General features: G+C 46.7%; 6 protein-coding genes across 6 annotated transcripts; all 6 read right to left on the bottom strand.

Annotated features, from left to right (window-relative positions):
• Positions 1–5,338: 5,338 nt before the first annotated feature.
• Positions 5,339–7,783, bottom strand: DFJ58DRAFT_748632 (uncharacterized protein). Its single transcript, XM_041387605.1, has 16 exons — positions 7,684–7,783; positions 7,482–7,603; positions 7,282–7,422; positions 7,161–7,223; positions 7,063–7,095; positions 6,987–7,006; positions 6,918–6,932; positions 6,823–6,861; positions 6,726–6,754; positions 6,654–6,667; positions 6,566–6,601; positions 6,336–6,395; positions 6,148–6,282; positions 5,858–6,089; positions 5,744–5,798; positions 5,339–5,688 (listed from the first exon to the last, which is right to left on the bottom strand). The coding sequence occupies exons 3-16, from the start codon at positions 7,304–7,306 to the stop codon at positions 5,479–5,481; spliced, it is 966 nt and encodes a 321-aa protein (XP_041239176.1). The 5' UTR covers positions 7,307–7,422; positions 7,482–7,603; positions 7,684–7,783; the 3' UTR covers positions 5,339–5,478.
• Positions 7,784–10,187: 2,404 nt separating this feature from the next.
• DFJ58DRAFT_666957 (uncharacterized protein) lies at positions 10,188–10,664 on the bottom strand (the record flags this gene model as incomplete). The annotated part of the gene is made up of 2 exons (XM_041382590.1): positions 10,188–10,436; positions 10,485–10,664. Coding segments are annotated over 2 exons (429 nt in total), but the record flags the coding sequence as incomplete, so codon positions are not given.
• Positions 10,665–11,725: 1,061 nt separating this feature from the next.
• On the bottom strand, positions 11,726–12,122 carry DFJ58DRAFT_809834 (uncharacterized protein). The gene has a single exon (XM_041391375.1). It carries the CDS (start codon positions 11,930–11,932, stop codon positions 11,741–11,743), a length of 192 nt encoding a protein of 63 aa, XP_041239174.1. The 5' UTR covers positions 11,933–12,122; the 3' UTR covers positions 11,726–11,740.
• Positions 12,123–12,471: 349 nt separating this feature from the next.
• Positions 12,472–12,949, bottom strand: DFJ58DRAFT_87198 (uncharacterized protein). Its single transcript, XM_041394332.1, has 2 exons — positions 12,895–12,949; positions 12,472–12,844 (listed from the first exon to the last, which is right to left on the bottom strand). The coding sequence occupies exon 2, from the start codon at positions 12,801–12,803 to the stop codon at positions 12,567–12,569; it is 237 nt and encodes a 78-aa protein (XP_041239173.1). The 5' UTR covers positions 12,804–12,844; positions 12,895–12,949; the 3' UTR covers positions 12,472–12,566.
• Positions 12,831–14,111, bottom strand: DFJ58DRAFT_87209 (uncharacterized protein). The gene is made up of 3 exons (XM_041394339.1): positions 13,447–14,111; positions 12,895–13,390; positions 12,831–12,844 (listed from the first exon to the last, which is right to left on the bottom strand). The coding sequence occupies exons 1-2, from the start codon at positions 13,724–13,726 to the stop codon at positions 12,993–12,995; spliced, it is 678 nt and encodes a 225-aa protein (XP_041239172.1). The 5' UTR covers positions 13,727–14,111; the 3' UTR covers positions 12,831–12,844; positions 12,895–12,992.
• A 1,107-nt stretch (positions 14,112–15,218) lies between these two features.
• On the bottom strand, positions 15,219–15,520 carry DFJ58DRAFT_641314 (uncharacterized protein; the record flags this gene model as incomplete). Its single annotated transcript, XM_041381353.1, has 2 exons — positions 15,219–15,408; positions 15,462–15,520. Coding segments are annotated over 2 exons (249 nt in total), but the record flags the coding sequence as incomplete, so codon positions are not given.

The following is a 15,520-nucleotide window of genomic DNA, read 5'->3' as shown; positions in this document are numbered from 1 at the left end:
CAGGTGGTGCTCAACGCTGGCTGATGGCAAAGATGAAAAGACTGAAGTCTGAAGTCTGCGCCACCAGCGTAAGCTAGGAGACCCGGTCACGAGGATACGTCACAGTTAGATGTGACGAGTATGTGCACAGAATCCACAGACCAAGTCTCGGCCAGGACCGAGTGCGAGCGTTGATTCAACTTGTTAAAACTCGATGCAAAAACTGAGAAGATGCGGCGCAGAGCTTCGGATAGTCGTGAATATACAGTGAAGGCCTGAAGAGCAAATGAACTGGTGCTTCCGGCTTTCCAAGCACCTTTCGGAGGTACCACTGATTATCTTATACTAGATCTCGTTCAAGCTTATTACTCACTGTCATTGTCGTAATGGAAATCGCTCACTCGTCATGCTCACTCCTCAGACGTTCACTCGTCTCGCTTCCTCATCGACTCTACTCCCAGCGGATCCCATCCCAATCATCCAACACACAGCTCAAGTCTTTAACGTTCAGGCTTGCTGGATTGCTAGCGATCCATAACCCCCCTGGTAGTGTTCCGTGAAAATCCGCCTAATCATTCACCTGTTAATAGCTAGGTCGATGACTCAAGGCAAAATCGACAGGTGGATAACTCGTAAAAGGTATGGGTGTTCGGATTTTGTTTTCGACAAAGCTGATGTAGGGCACGATCGTAACAGCGCCAGTCCAATCCCGACAGCTACTTATGTGGTACTGCCCAGGCAATCTCGGACCCGGTATCAAGTATTACGTGGCATAGTACGTGTTGAGGACTGATTTGACTACAGGTCGAATGAATTCATCGGACAAAACTCGGTGACCCTGCAGCTGGGGTGGGGGTTTGATAATCACGGTGCACTGGATACTCCGGGCCTATTCACCTTATGTCAGTGGAGTGTTGAACACGTTCTTCCCACTTCCGCCGATATTATTCTTACGACTCGGCTCCTGTGGACGTCATCAGTGAACCGAACAGACTATTCTGAATGTAATAAACTGTTGGCCATATATAGTTAACAATCACAACCGTGACGATATCTTGCACCCTAACTCTCTCTCTAGCGATGCGATATGATTTACTCCACGCGCAGGGAAGGCATGGCTTTTCATGATCGAAGACAGTGGTACGCAAATGAGCCAGGATGAATGGCAGCAGAAACAAGTTAGTCGCCGAAATCAGGATGTTCACTTTTTTGGTTCGAACGTTCGGCATGGCCGTGAGTCATCCCTACCCTTACTCACTAAGCGCAATCAAGGGACTAGTATCTGTATAGTACTCATTTCGGCGATAAAAGGTGGTATAACTGGCACGAATACCATTGTCATACGTCCACCAAGTCCGCCGCTCGCTCACCCACATCCTCTAATAGTATGACTATAATCTCAAATGATCCCAGTTGGTCGCCGCTCATCAATTCACATATTATTTTCAGCTATTTTATAGGTCTGTAGAGGGCCAGTCGGATGATAACGGTGATATGCTGATCTACCCTTCGCTGCCTTTTTGCAGTTGCTGGCTCCGTTGGGGTGATGTATGATTGGGGTGAGCAAGATAGTATGAAAGAGTTATTGATATCCTGACGATGGTTTCTCTAGTGCTTGCATTCGGACAAGAGGTAGGTTGGTGTCATTACCAGAGCAGCCATCTCTCTAAAAATGGTTTCATAGGTCGAATTGATCTGGGTGAGCAGAGTCTCATGTCCGAAGAACAACATCAAAATACCATTAATCCGTGACAGAGGCGACGTTGGTCTCTGATGACTGTCCTGTATCTCACTGTATGTAGCTCGTACTATAAGCGTGCTTAGCAAGTTGAGCTGATGTGATAACATCCCAGGTGCGCTACATTGGAATAATATACGCTGGGTATGTTTGGAAGGCTAAGATTGGTGTTGTCTAATCGCCCATCTCCCACAATTAGCATGAACATACAGAGTGTGTTTGTTACATACACTTTTTTTTTTGCTTCTAACCAGCAGCATACAGTGGCTGTTCAGATAATCCCGCTGCAAGATTCAGTGAGTGTTCCGTACCGATACCTTCCATTCCATATACCCGTCTAATCAACTATCATGTAGGGGTGAGCAATATTCTTGAACAGCTTGCTGATCCACCGTAATAATTGTTACAGTTGTGAGTTTCTTTGGAGTGTGTGATCCTCCGAGGCTGATCGCTGACTAGATGTATCAGGTCTTATCATGTACTTTGCGCTATATTGGACGTCGTGGGTCCTAATTGCAATACTCGGTGGTGAGCTACGCAGTTGCAATACCTCAGTAATATTTGACTTGACTGAAATACCATGCAAGTCATCATGATTGCTCGGTTATATGCCATGTACCAACGATCCAGAAAGGTGCTGGCACTCCTCGTTGTTGTCTTCGTGGCCATTATTATTGCCAACACAGTGATGCTCACGATAAACATGAGGCATATTTCAGCGGGTAAGTTTCAATTATGGATGAAAAACTTTGAGTGCCTCAGGCTCATTAATGACAAATACCAGAGCAAGTCCTTCTCTCTGGCACCTATCAGTGCGTTGTTGACAATCTCCACCATTTGGACGTCATCCCTTGGATACTCACCGCTGTGTGGGAGGTCTTCGCACTGTGTCTTGCAGTCCGGATTGCCCTAAAGCACTTCCGTGAATTGCGACCACAATCGGCGGGAGGTATTATCAGGGACTGTTTTACGGTGTTAATGACAACTCATATGAGTTACTTTGTGTGGTGAGCCCATGACGTGAATATGGTTTTCTTTTCCGTTCAAGTTCCGCACATGCTAGTTTTGCCGTGGTTGTTTGCTGCCTACTCGGTTATTTTTCGCCAACGATGTCAAAGGTACGTCAATCCGTCACTGACCTCTGCATGCAATCACGCTTCATTACTTTCTCATAGGACCCATATTCCCCGGCAATATTATTTTATTTTGGTTTTCCTCAAATATTCATCATTGTGCAGTCGACTGTGCTAGGACCACGTCTGATCCTCAGTATTCGAGAATATCATGTTAAGCTCGTGATTGACTCCGATGCAGGACCTAGCATGATTTCAATTGCTTTCCAGGAGCGTGTGCATGTATCAACTACCAATAGCGTGTAGCACTGGAGATGTTCAATATGATTTACATTCGTCGGGTCTCTGCAGGGAACGAGGGAATTTGATTATATTTATGCCAAGTTTGGTTCTTATTGGATCACTACTGGCACTAGCTGCCCACCGTGTGGAGCCTTCAAGCGTATCAGGGAAGACTGAGAGTGATATAAATAGCTTTGAAAATGATGGTAGGTTCAGGCGCAGCCTGCAGTTTCTTGCTCGATGTTCACGCGTAAGCTTTTTACGTCTGAGCGACGTCCTACTCGATAGAGTTTGAGAACGAGGCAACAACTTTGATTTGGATGGCGTGGAAGCGATTGCGGAGGAGAGCGAGCCTTTTCATCCGCATTTGAGGCGGACGCTGACAGGAGTTATGATAGTAAAGGCAAGTGAGAGGAGGATAGGGATATAGATCTGTCGGATGGTAGGCTATTGTTTGAGTGAAGTATGAGGTTGTGGAACGCGAGTGATGTTTCTGGACTGCGGTCAAACAATGGGCTGTCCCACTGTTTCCTGATGACTTCTCGTCTCCTCGCTGGGGTCGCAGATATGGTTGGGTGACCAGGGCAAATAAATTATTTGCACGAGAGGGTTGACATTAGTATTCCCTTAAAAATAACTAGGCCAATACGAAGACAGCTCTTCACCGGAGTGGCGCGCCGGACTTGATTGAAACTCATCAAGACATCGCAATCCTGCAACGTATGAATATCGATTACATATAAGCGCCTAAAGCATCAAAGTACATCAATGTCGGCACACAAGAACGACATGTACAGTCACCCTAGTAGTAGAAAGCATACGTACAGAAGGTCTATCATTCAACCTTCACGACGGTTTTAGTGCTTCTCTGTGGAACGCGTGTTGGAGGTCTGCGAACACGGGATGATTTCCAACCATCAAACTATCGCAGACCTCGAACACGCTGAACATCCTCATACAAGTCAACATAAGCAGCCTAAAAGTACAAGTTTCAAAGAATCACACGACAGTCATACCATCGCCAGTACCCTTGACGAATTGCATACAATGTGACTAGGTGTACTTCTGCCCAATGAATGATACGGAATATGGTGTCAGCAGTTCAGATGGAAAGATCGGGACTGGTAGCATGTCTGAGCGAGTGAGCTGAGGATAAAGATGCGCATTGGGTCTATAAACTAGTTGTCCTGCCAGCGGGTGGTGGTGAAAAGTTGGGGGTGTATGTGAACGAAATGGTTAACATGAGATGATAGCTGTGTGAGGAAGCCGGAATCAATGGTGCTAGATAGGAAAGCATCAGATATCCGCATACGCTGAAAGTGGCGAGTTGCTAGCACTTGAGGTTGACTTCACTCGTCTGAAGTGACAGCTTGAAGTCTTCCGAGTCAGGTTGTCACTTCAAAGTTCAGACGAACAATCACAAATTCCCACGTTACGTGCAGTGCCGGTGCGGCACCACTCATGGTCATTAATCACTAATCATTGTTAGCGCCGGTGAATGTGCACTGAAGATATGTACGGCTAGCTGGCTGGGCGCTGATGAACTCGACTATTATTTTCTTGTTGTTCGTGCCCTCCGAGTCCTGCCCACCGAAGGAAAAGGAGAACAAGAGCGGGGATATCACGATCGGCATATTGCTACTCCCTTTCAGTTCGTCCACTAGTGTTCTTGGAGGGGAAAAGAGGTAAGATGAGGAATGGAATGATGACGAAATTGCGTCTATCATTACGGGCTGGTGTCTAATCACTTTGCCTCGGGCCTATGGACCTGGTTCAAGTTGGGTATGTAACGTTGCCTAGCGTGTACTTGCTTATGCTGATAAATATGTTCATCAGGGATAAGCATCACGACACTGAATTTCTGAAAGGGAGTGATTGTCTTCAAGCAAAGTCGTTAGACGTTTCAGCTTGCTACATGGTGCAAGCATGGGCAGGCAGCTAGCGCCAGTAGAGATATTATCCAGAGCTATCTCTCTTTCAAATATATTTTGCAACATAATTAAGCACCACAGCGACAACATTTCCCAGACCCACGCCCAGAATACATAGTATATAAGAATGAAGTCGGTTTTGAAATTGGATCGAAGACAGGACAGGTTCGTCGTACGTTGAAAAAACATACCACATCACTACAGAAAGCGAAGCAAAATTTATGCAATCATATTCGTACTCGAGCTCAATCGCTTCATCGCAAAAACCGTCGTTGTCGTCTTTGTCGTAAATGGCCCCAGATTCCGTCCTCACAATTAAAACGTCGTTAGGTGCAGATGTTTAAGAAGCACAAGACTTCTTCGAAAAATTAGCCACAATAAGTACAACAAAACCTGGAATAGATAAAAAGAAATTCTCCGGCTCCCTGCACACTACCCGCCCATCGCAAATCAATCATGTCAAGCATCTCCCGCGCTACACGCCACTGCTGGTTGACACATGGACACGCTCCTGAAAAGCAATCGAACCCATAGTGGTTGCTGAATCAGAGGTTGCCACGAGCTTGGCGTGATATTCTCGAATACTGAGGATGAGGCGCGGTCCCAGCACGAACATCTGCACGATTCGAAATACGAAGAATTGAGTGAAACCAGAGTAAATTTGGGATTCCAAGAGGTCTGCGTCCTGTATAAATCATGAATCATGACCGCACGGAGAGGTCGATGACAGATCAGCATACCGCGGAGAGCGTTGGAGACAAATAACTGATTTCGAAACAAGAAACTGCAACGAAGCTTGCACGCGCAGAGCTTCAGCAAAAAACAAGGGAACCACATTCACACCATGAGCTCACCTCACAAAGTAACTCATGTGAGTTTTCATTAATACTGTGAAGCAGTCCCCAATGATACCACTTGTTGAGTATTGTCGTAGTTCACGGAAGTGCTTTATAGCAATCCAGACCGCGAGACACAGTGCAAGGACCTCCCATACGGTGGCAAGTATCCAAATCATAGAATCCAGAAGTAGGAAATCACCCGCATAGTTAAACTGGCACTGATAGGTACCGGAGAGAACGAGTTCCTCTAGTATTTGCCGATGAGCCAGATCCACTTAAACATTTCATACATAATTAAAGCTCACCCCCTGAAATCTGCATCATCGCCATTGCGAGGATCACTGTGTTGGTGATTCTGATGGCCACAAAGATGACAACGAGACATATCAGCACCTTTCGAGATCGCTGATACATGGCATGTAACCGAGCAATTACGATGACTTGCATGATGTTTCAGTCAAGTCAATATCACGGGAGTGTATACTAAGCTCACCACCCAGTATTGCATCTACAACCTCCCTCGTCCAATCAAGTGTGTCAACTATGATGATACCTGACAAATCCAGCAACATTAGTTATCAGCCTTAGAGGATCACACACTTGAATTAGACTCACAGCTGTGGCAATTATTATATTAAACCAACGAGTTGTTCGAGAATCTCACTCACCCCTGCATAGTGGTTCAGTTGCTTTGGCGGGAATGGAAAGCACCAGTGTGAACACTCACTGCATCTGTCATTGAAATTGTGGGCAGAGTGACTGTATGCCGCTCGTCACAAGAAAGAAACAGAGTCTATGCAAGGAGACGTACCCAACATGTTGATCCTGATTGCGAGAGATGGGTAATGAGCGCAACATCAATGACTTAAGCTTCCAAACATACAGAGCATATCCTATTCCAACATAGCGCACCTAGGATATTTTGAAGTCAGCAAAACTTGGACTTGCTAAGCATAAGTATTGAAAGACAAGATACATACACTAAGAAAGAGGAAGGTCATCAGGGACCAGCGTTGCCTCTGCCGTGAACAAGTTGTATTTTCACGTCGTTCTTTTGATGTGGAAGTCCGCTCACCCAGATCAGTTCAACCTATGTCACAACGAATCTAAGCGAGTTGGTTGCCCCAGTAATGGATCGACCTACCTCTTGTCCGAACGTAAGTGCTGGAAATACTATATATGAGGATATCAACGGTTCTTTCATATTCAGTTTTGCTCACCCCAATCATATATTATCCCAACACAGCCAACAACTGCGAAATCGCAGGCAAGGTTAATCAAATCATCACGGTCATCATGCAGCTGGCTCTCCACGGACCTGCGAAATAGCCAAAAATAAGATTCACATTGATGGTGGGCCACCAACTGGGATCATCTGAGACTAGGACCATGCTATTAGATGATGGGAGTGAGCGGGCGGGGGGACTTGGTGGACGTACAACGATCGTATTCGTGCTGGATCATATACCACCATCTAGCGCTTATACGATATGATATTGCCGAAGTGGAAGTTGTTGATGAAACCACAAAACAATGACTCGCACGGAACGTTCGAACGCTGCAAAAGACCAATAGGAGCACTGTTCGTGATTTTGGTAACGTGCCATTGTATTTTTGCTACAGCTAAAAGGGATCCTACCTCGGCCAAGTCCAATCAATCATATGGACACAAGATGATATCGTTCTTTATTTGACCGCTTGTGGCAGGGTTGCATAGTGACAATGACAATGCCAGTATGGCAGATGGCAGAATCACGCGATCTATCATATGGACATTGGATATCGTGTTGGCTTGCCGTCAGTAACATTCTTAAGGTGGATATGATGAGAGTCTAAAGTACCTCAGACCACATGGTGCTGTATACTGAGTTCTGTCAGTGGAGCTGCCTGGCAGTGCCAGTTCTGCCCTGCCACGTGGCCGCAGAATGGCAGAGTTGTGCCCCATAACAGTACTAGTTACATTCTGCAATTGATCAGTGCTATCGAATCGTAGCGCCGCGTACGCGCCAGTTCCCGACTCCGCCTGGACCGGCTTGTTCCGATTACCGAGCGGCTGAGCCTCTGCTGAGTCTGCTCCAGCCTCTGGCGTTGCTCTTTAACTCATAGAAATCGTCGTGTCCTCAGTCAATCCTCAGTCCTGTCTGATTAATATTCCTTCTGGTCAAGATTTTACTGCGATCCCGATTACCAAGCGTCTCGATACCATATAGCCACAAGTGGCAATCGCTATATCGTTGTTCAGGACCGGACTTTATGTCCGATACTCTGCTCGCTCCGGCGCAAGGCCGGTCCTTGCAGGACTTATCTCCTATGGCACATAGTGAGCTATTGATTATATTTCGTGACCCTTCATGCTGCTTGTATGCCCTTTTACAGTACTCAAAATGTTTTGTCTCAAAGAACCAACCGTTGACAACTGTAGGTTATTTTGTGATACAAAATCGATGACATCCATCACATGGACAGGGGAACTAGGCATAGAAATAAACCACGACCTGCATAATACATGTGTAAAGTACTTGACTCCAGACATCCTTCACAACCCCAAAGCTCCTTCGTTCATCTGGGAAGTTTTTGGTTGCTCAACCACACCACCCAGATAGATCCACAAGTCCTGCACAGAATTTATCGCATCGTTAATTCTAGCCTGAGTTATACCATTCTTCGTGAAGATTTCTTGTCTGTCAGGCTTCCGCAAATCGCGCAGAGCCTCCTCTACCTTTTTGGTAACGTCTGCTGGCCGCCCCCCCGAAAAAATTCTACATTTGGTCACTGTCACGAGGGTTGGTATGGCATCGAAGTATTCATCATTCCCTACAGAATGAGGTGCGTACATCCATGTGTTTTTGATGAGTGTCCACCACGAGCGACTCTGGGCGGGAAGCGAGTCGAAGGCAACGTTCTTCTTCTTGCTAATGGGATAGAGGCGCCCGATAATCACAGTAAGGTAGAATCCGACATCCCGATCGTACATTTGAACACCGTCAACTGTGACTAGAGAAATGCACCGCTGAAGATGGTAGTTATCGGCCAGACGTTGACACCATTCATCGTTCTTTGTCATGGTAAGAATGATGTGGATGTATTTGAGATCTCGAGAGGCGTTGATTCCACCATCATATCTTGGATCCATCACTTTGCGAAGAGCGGCTGAAAGCTTATCCAGGAGTTCTGTGTTGAGATCCCGTGGCATCGAGGAACTGGTGATAGAAACCAGTTCACCTCGAACCTCATAAACAGTCCTGAGCGCGGCATACCGGACTCGGGAAGGTTTAATAGGATCCATACAGCATATAAGCGAGTTGATGTAGGAACATTGCTTGGCAGGACTCCCTAGTCCACGCATCGCGCTCAGTGCAAGCAAAGCATCGCCCGTTTCATCGGCTTTGTCGTATCCTACTTCATCCGCCAGGTAATCAACGAGCCAGTCAAATTCTTTACAGTCGGGCTTATGCCCGTCACTGTCAGACCAGCACAGATTACCATTCCAAATCAATGTTTCGTTGTCTGGAAGTGAAAGGTGAAAGTCCAGTCCGTGGACAACCATTGTCCTCAGGGCGGTGCGCGCACTTGCCCGATGCTTCCGTCTCATGTCTTCTTCCAGTGGCGGTGTCTTGTTAAGATGGTAGTAGGCATCATAGCAAGCCCTAAACGCATCGCGAATGAAACGACTTCGGATTAACTGAAAATTATCATGCCGAAAAAGTTTGTCCACAAGTGCTTTGTCGATTTTTACAGGCTGGATGCAAAAATGGGCCATGGCCTTGCCAAACTTGACGTATAGTTCTTCCCTGTCACAACACGCCTCGAAGTTGTCACGTAAACGTTCGAAGGCTATTGAAACATCAAGGTTCGGCAACCATTGCGTGAGATGGACCATCGCAACCGCAGCCTCGACAGCTCCCTGGTTCGTCGATGTCTCTAGTATCCAGCATATGGGGGATGATTTGTTAGGAGTGGGGGCCAATTTACTAGCAGTCGGAGTTGAAGCAGATGTGGTTGCACGATGAAATTTTTCGCCAATTACTCGAACTAGCTCCGTCCTTGATATCTGGACGGGATTATCCTGCCACCACGCTAACAGGAAGATAGAGCCTGCATAGAAGAGAATGATAACAGCTGCGGTGCAGACCATGGCAACGAATGTCGAGAATGGGTCGGTCCACGTCTTGAGACATAGCGAGACGCTGAAGAACAGTAGTGCAACCTGGAGGAACATAAGGAATGCCTGCAAGCAAGTGCGCAGCCGCAAATACTGTAGTCCATCCAAATTCATCTGCCTCCGCGTGCCGCTCTCTTCTAGAGACCCTCCTCGCTTCCGAGCTGCCTCAAATGAATAAAGGCATTGCTTTCCCACAACTGCCCCGAACGCAGCCAAGATGCTAAGCGCTAGGGCAATGTAGGCAAGGGTCTGTGCCCAGGCGGTTGAAGAAGGATAGAGTGTAGTCGAGGATAGATTGCTGATGTCAGGTACAGCACTTGATCCATGAACAGTGACTTGAATTAACTGCACCAAGAGAGCATTGGTAGTGTCTCCCGAGTCAGGCTGCATTCCACCGATGAATGTGCAGATGGCGGCTGAGAGTAGACCAGCCTGATTCGCCTGTTAGACTTGCATCGATAAACATAGAAGCGAACGCACAAAAGTCAGGATAATGCCTATATCACCATGCGCTCGATTGAGGAAATCGTCATCGTACTCATCCGAAACTTTCTTGTAAGTCGCCCAGAACTTTGATTTGACATCATTGCTGCGTTCTTCTGCAATACTAGATGTTCTAAGGACACCGAGGATCTGCTCCAGGATGTTTGACCTTGACATGATATAGTCAGATATCAAATTTATCGTATGATTGGTTGATATTCACATATTTCTAACCAGGTCGACCTCGATGGACACGACAGGTTTCTCATTCTCGGCATGAGGCTTGGCCTTGATCCATTCCCTGTGGATCTGTAAGTATGACGATCAACTCAGTCTAGCTTGCCACTTACTTGGTGGTCGACGGGTCGGTATTGACGAGTGTAAGATTGGATCGTGATGCGCTTTGCATGTTTTGTGCTGTAGTGACCATCAGAGGACTGGTGAGAAAGTTATATTGAACGCATGACAATATATGCAGAGCGTGTCCTCACTAAAAAGTGATATATTACGACATAAGGGCGTAATCAACGTAACGCACCCCTAAAGGACTCATTGATTCTCTGATGCGCCCGTGGACATAGAGGGAGGTTGAAATCGTAGAAGTAGTAAAGGCTTCTCCACTGCAACAACTCTACGCCTGAAAGCAGCATGTTCTTACATAGTGTGAAAGCCTTGTAGGCAGGGACATGAGATCCTACAAAACAGAACATGTCCTTCAAGCAGGCGTCTAAAAGTGGCGAGGCGCTCATTTTGAATGTTGATTCTCAGCACTTAGCGCTGGTATCATTAAACCTTTCCTGGACGTCAGTACTGCAATTATCCTCGACAAGTTGTCGTCCAAGACTTACGCGAGCTGTCGAGAGTTTTCAGTGTGCCAATGTCAGTCCCTGCTCCAACTTTTGAACAACGGATTAGACATAGTGCGTGCGAACTCACTCGATAATGTTCAACATTGCTTTGCACCCATAAGAACTTGGCGTACGTACTAAAGATAGTCGGTTGGGCGCAGGGGGCTTGCCCCAGATATTATGGCCGATCAACCTGGACGTCAGATCTAGTGTTGCCGCGAGACGAAGTGAACCGAGACGAAGCGTCACTTCGTTCTGACTTCGAAAATCGAGGTAGAACGAACCGAAGTGCATCGAAGTCGGACCGAGTGACGAGCCAATCAGATTCTTGCTAGATTGTAGCTTGTAGTTCAATAGATATGAGGTGGCTATGTACTAGATACGCGTAGATATGAATTAGCTACGCTAAGGCTTCGTCGTCGTCGTCAGCATTCTGCATGAGAGCTCGTCAAGCTTTCCGCTACTGATCAACTCCTCCACAGCTTGTTGAGTCAAAGGGCCTGACAATTTGTAGTCCTCTTCTCGAGCAACCAAATCATCAGTGAAACTGAGCCTGTCTTGCCTGTAGGAGAACTTGATAATTTGCAATGCTTCCATCACCCGCGGTGAGAGTCTGCTCCGAGGATGGTTAATGGTTGCTGCTGTAATGTTGTTGAAAGGTTGTAGACCCGGGCATCAGGAAATCGGCCATGAGATGATTTTGATAGATACTTTTGGCAAAATCAGATCAAAAATGCTCGAATTATATAGTAACATAAAAGCACCGGCACGATTGCACAGAATGACGAGAAATTGCAAGAAGACTCTAATATCGATGAAGACATGTATGTCTCATAAATACGATACATTGTAGATAAACTATTGAAAAATGTCCAGCATCTCTCCAAAAAAGTGGTCACCTACTGCCTGCACTTGGCTTTGCGATGGCTGTTCGCAACATTACTCAGCCGGCAATCAAGGTCTGCAAAATCCTCGTAACACTGACACAAAATGGTCATTGCTGACAGTTGTGACATGTCCACGGTAATGCCTTGTCAATCTTTCTACTCCAACGGTCACCCGCTACCTGTAGGTACCACGTTGAACCGGTGTAACTCATGTCTTAATTATTGATTCAGCGAGTCTGTCTCGTGTAGCCAGGGATGAGATTCACGTTAACTTCTAACAAATGTATATACAAAGTAGCATAATGATTATAATACAGAGTACTGGAGTTAAAGACGTGCTCTTCTCACCACGCACCACGCGTAGAGCGTCTTCCATCACGGACAACAAGGTTGGAGCCGCCAAGGACCGCAATATACTGGCCATGATGCCCAATGAAGTGTATGGACGATATTTTTGGGCATTCCGAACACACTATAGTGAAGTGAAGTGCGTTTGATATTGAATCATACAACGCCACAGAGGCGTCGAGCGCAACAGCCAGAAGAGGGCCATCCGGTGACCAAGCCGAGTCTCTGGGCATCTCAGAACGGAAACCGAAAGACGATCTTGAGGTCCAGGAAACTAACGGGCGGTCACAAAACTGCGGCTTCACACAGAACGTTTGGACATACCTTCTACATTGCCCTTCTTATCTTTGATACTCCGTATTCTCCAAGTTTTGACATTTCTATCCTCACCAGTAGTCACCAGCTGGATGTCATCTGAAGGACTAAAAGACAGAAGTGACCTTGCTCAGGCCATGCGGCCGATTTACCTTGGTATTCAATATCCAAAAAGCAAATTTCTTGTCCCACCACCATATCTTGAGGTATATCTCGCCACGGAATGACTCGTTCCCTTCTCGCCGGTCAATAGTCGCCATCCACTCTCCTGACGGCGAGCTTACCACACGTTCTACTCGCGATGGCTCCAACATCTTGTCTTCTTGTTTTGACACTCGGTTCGAAGGTGACACCTCGAGCTCTGCAACGAGCATGGATGACGAAGGAGAGTAGGTTTGTAGTGAAGAAGGATGAGAAGAGGGAAGAACAAGTGTCGATGATAACGAATGGACTGCAAGTGGTGTGGCGGAGGACGAGGATGCCCAGGTACTTGACGTGACGGAGTCTAAGTTCAAAAGGTAAACACAAGCAGGTTCGTATAACAGATGCAAAGGCACGCACCTAGTTTTATGCGAGAAAAAACTCGTGATAGCTCGAGCGTGGCAGAACTGACAAATGCAAAACTTGCATCCGCCAACCCAAGAAGGTACTCTTCCTCAGCAGCAGAACCGCGCGAGACCACAACACTTTTGATGGCCGAGCCAACTCGGGGTACAAACTCCTTCTTTCCGGAGTGCAGCTGCCATATCACGAGAACAGCTTCTTCACCGCCGGATAGCAGATACGCTCCGTTCGTGGTGAACGCAATAGATGAAATCGCATGGGCATGCCAATGAAGCATAGAGGTTTGCGATCGCTTTTCTACGTTAGCAACTACTGGCCTGCTCTGGTTTAAGCAGTACCATAGCCGCACGATACCCTTTGCGTCTCCCGTCGCGAAATAGTCCTCTATTGGATGGACCGCCAAACATGTCAATGCATCGGTTGAAACGTATTTTGTAAATCCAGACTTCAATGCAGAAACTTGTGCAACATAGGCTTTGTGACCCGCGACTGCAATCAGCCATTCACCGCTTGCAGATACTGCAAGCCCTGCTGTGTACCGGGTCTTGCCTACTGGTGTAACCTGAGATGACTTGTGCCATTTCGCGCCAAAAGCGGGATTTTGGGGCTTAAGCGACACACGTAAGATGATACAGCTCTCTTCTGATGGAGCCTTCGCAGACCGGTTCTGTTTTGGCTGCTCTGTAGCAAGAGTGAAAATCTAATCGTGGGTTAGAGACGCTAGCACTCACCATCAGCATTTCCGCTTCCCTTCTTCGCTTTTGCAGTGGCAACAAAAACGTAATCTTTTATCTTTGCATGAGCGGACACGTGATGGATAGGTTGCTCGAGGTTGATTGCGAATAACAATATGCCTTCGAGAAAATCCCAAATTTTGAGAGTGCTGTCCAAAGAAGCGGTGATGAGTTGAAACGCATTGTGTGCACTGAGGATAGCAGATGTGATGATATCCTGGTGACCATCATCCTGTGGCCCCGGTAATGTAGAAACCACCTTGCCAGATGATGTAGAATGTATCTTAATTCTTTCCCCGACGATGGAAAAAGAAGTGGCTGATCAGAGAGTAAACAGATTAATTAGATCGCAAAACATGATAAATCCATCAAGGTTACGCACCTCCCGTCTTTCGTGAATATTGGTGGATGTGAATTGGAGTTCAAATCAGTCTGGGATGTCCATGTCAGAGGTTTTAGTGGCTCTAGTTGTGGCACCCCGCTTCCGTGTTGTTCATTCGCATTCTCCCTCTCTTGCTCTCCCTGCTTCTTCGTCCCCTGCACGCCTTCCTTAACTTTCTCCTTCTCTGTCTCTTTCGTCTTGTTCTTTCTAGTTTTCTTCTTCACTGGGGGTGGCGGACTTGTGGATTCTGCGGGACTTGGCGGGAGTGGGACATCCTTTGGCAGACGGGGAACGAAAGGAGTGTGATTTATGACCTTGACCGCGGCCATGAGCGTTCTGAGATTTCGAGCGATCGCGAAGCATTCACAGGAACCTTTGCAAAAAATGTCACTTCACCGGCGTTTGCCGTTATATGTCGCAGAAAGGAAATCAATCGGAACGTGGTGGAACGCGAAAACGATATTATTTTTATACCCGAATTCCGAATCAGTCGGAACCAGTCATTATAGCAGAACACTATGCCGCTACAAAACCTCGTATACGTAGTGCTACAAAAACATCCTTTCAATCTCGTATGTGCACCACACAAACCTCATACTTAAATACCTAAGAAATAAACACGAATGATAATTGAAATGCAAGTCCAGAGCAGGAAACAATGAAATCACTATACGACAAGGTGTGTACAGGTCCTCCTCAGGGGCAAACCGTCGCGCTTCTAGCATAGCCCTGTAGAGTCTCTCCTCCTCTACAAGCTCTGCCTTCGACATTGCTTCCCGCGGAGGGACAGACCACCCCAGCTCAGCAAGTGAGCACCACAAAGATATTCGTGCCTGCATATCGCTATTTAACTGGTTCAGCAATTGTAAGTATGCAGCAGATAAAGTGATACTCACCGCTTATAACGGTCTACCAGTATCTCGAACTTCGTCCAGCTCTCGAGTTCGTCCAGCTC

This window comes from Suillus subalutaceus (genome assembly GCF_016647625.1).
Source record: "Suillus subalutaceus strain FC151 chromosome Unknown DFJ58scaffold_132, whole genome shotgun sequence".
Classification (NCBI taxonomy): Eukaryota; Fungi; Basidiomycota; class Agaricomycetes; order Boletales; family Suillaceae; genus Suillus; species Suillus subalutaceus.
Note: the sequence above shows the minus strand (reverse complement) of the source record. Positions and strands in the feature narration are given on the sequence as shown.

Bases quoted from the DNA above. Each gene is read 5' to 3' on its own strand.
- DFJ58DRAFT_87198 (XM_041394332.1), bottom strand. From the start codon at position 12,803: ATGCCCAGAGACTCGGCTTGGTCACCGGATGGCCCTCTTCTGGCTGTT.
- DFJ58DRAFT_809834 (XM_041391375.1), bottom strand. From the start codon at position 11,932: ATGGAAGCATTGCAAATTATCAAGTTCTCCTACAGGCAAGACAGGCTC.
- DFJ58DRAFT_748632 (XM_041387605.1), bottom strand. From the start codon at position 7,306: ATGATCCAGCACGAATACGATCGTT. The intron at 6,396-6,565 runs GTGTTCACACTG...TGGATTTGTCAG, and splicing joins TTCAATGACAGATGCAGTGA to GTATCATCATAGTTGACACA. The intron at 6,283-6,335 runs GTGAGCTTAGTA...ACATCATGCAAG, and splicing joins TGTAGATGCAATACTGGGTG to TCATCGTAATTGCTCGGTTA.
- DFJ58DRAFT_87209 (XM_041394339.1), bottom strand. From the start codon at position 13,726: ATGCTTCATTGGCATGCCCATGCGATTTCATCTATTGCGTTCACCACG. The intron at 13,391-13,446 runs GTGCGTGCCTTT...TTTTGAACTTAG, and splicing joins TTTTTCTCGCATAAAACTAG to ACTCCGTCACGTCAAGTACC.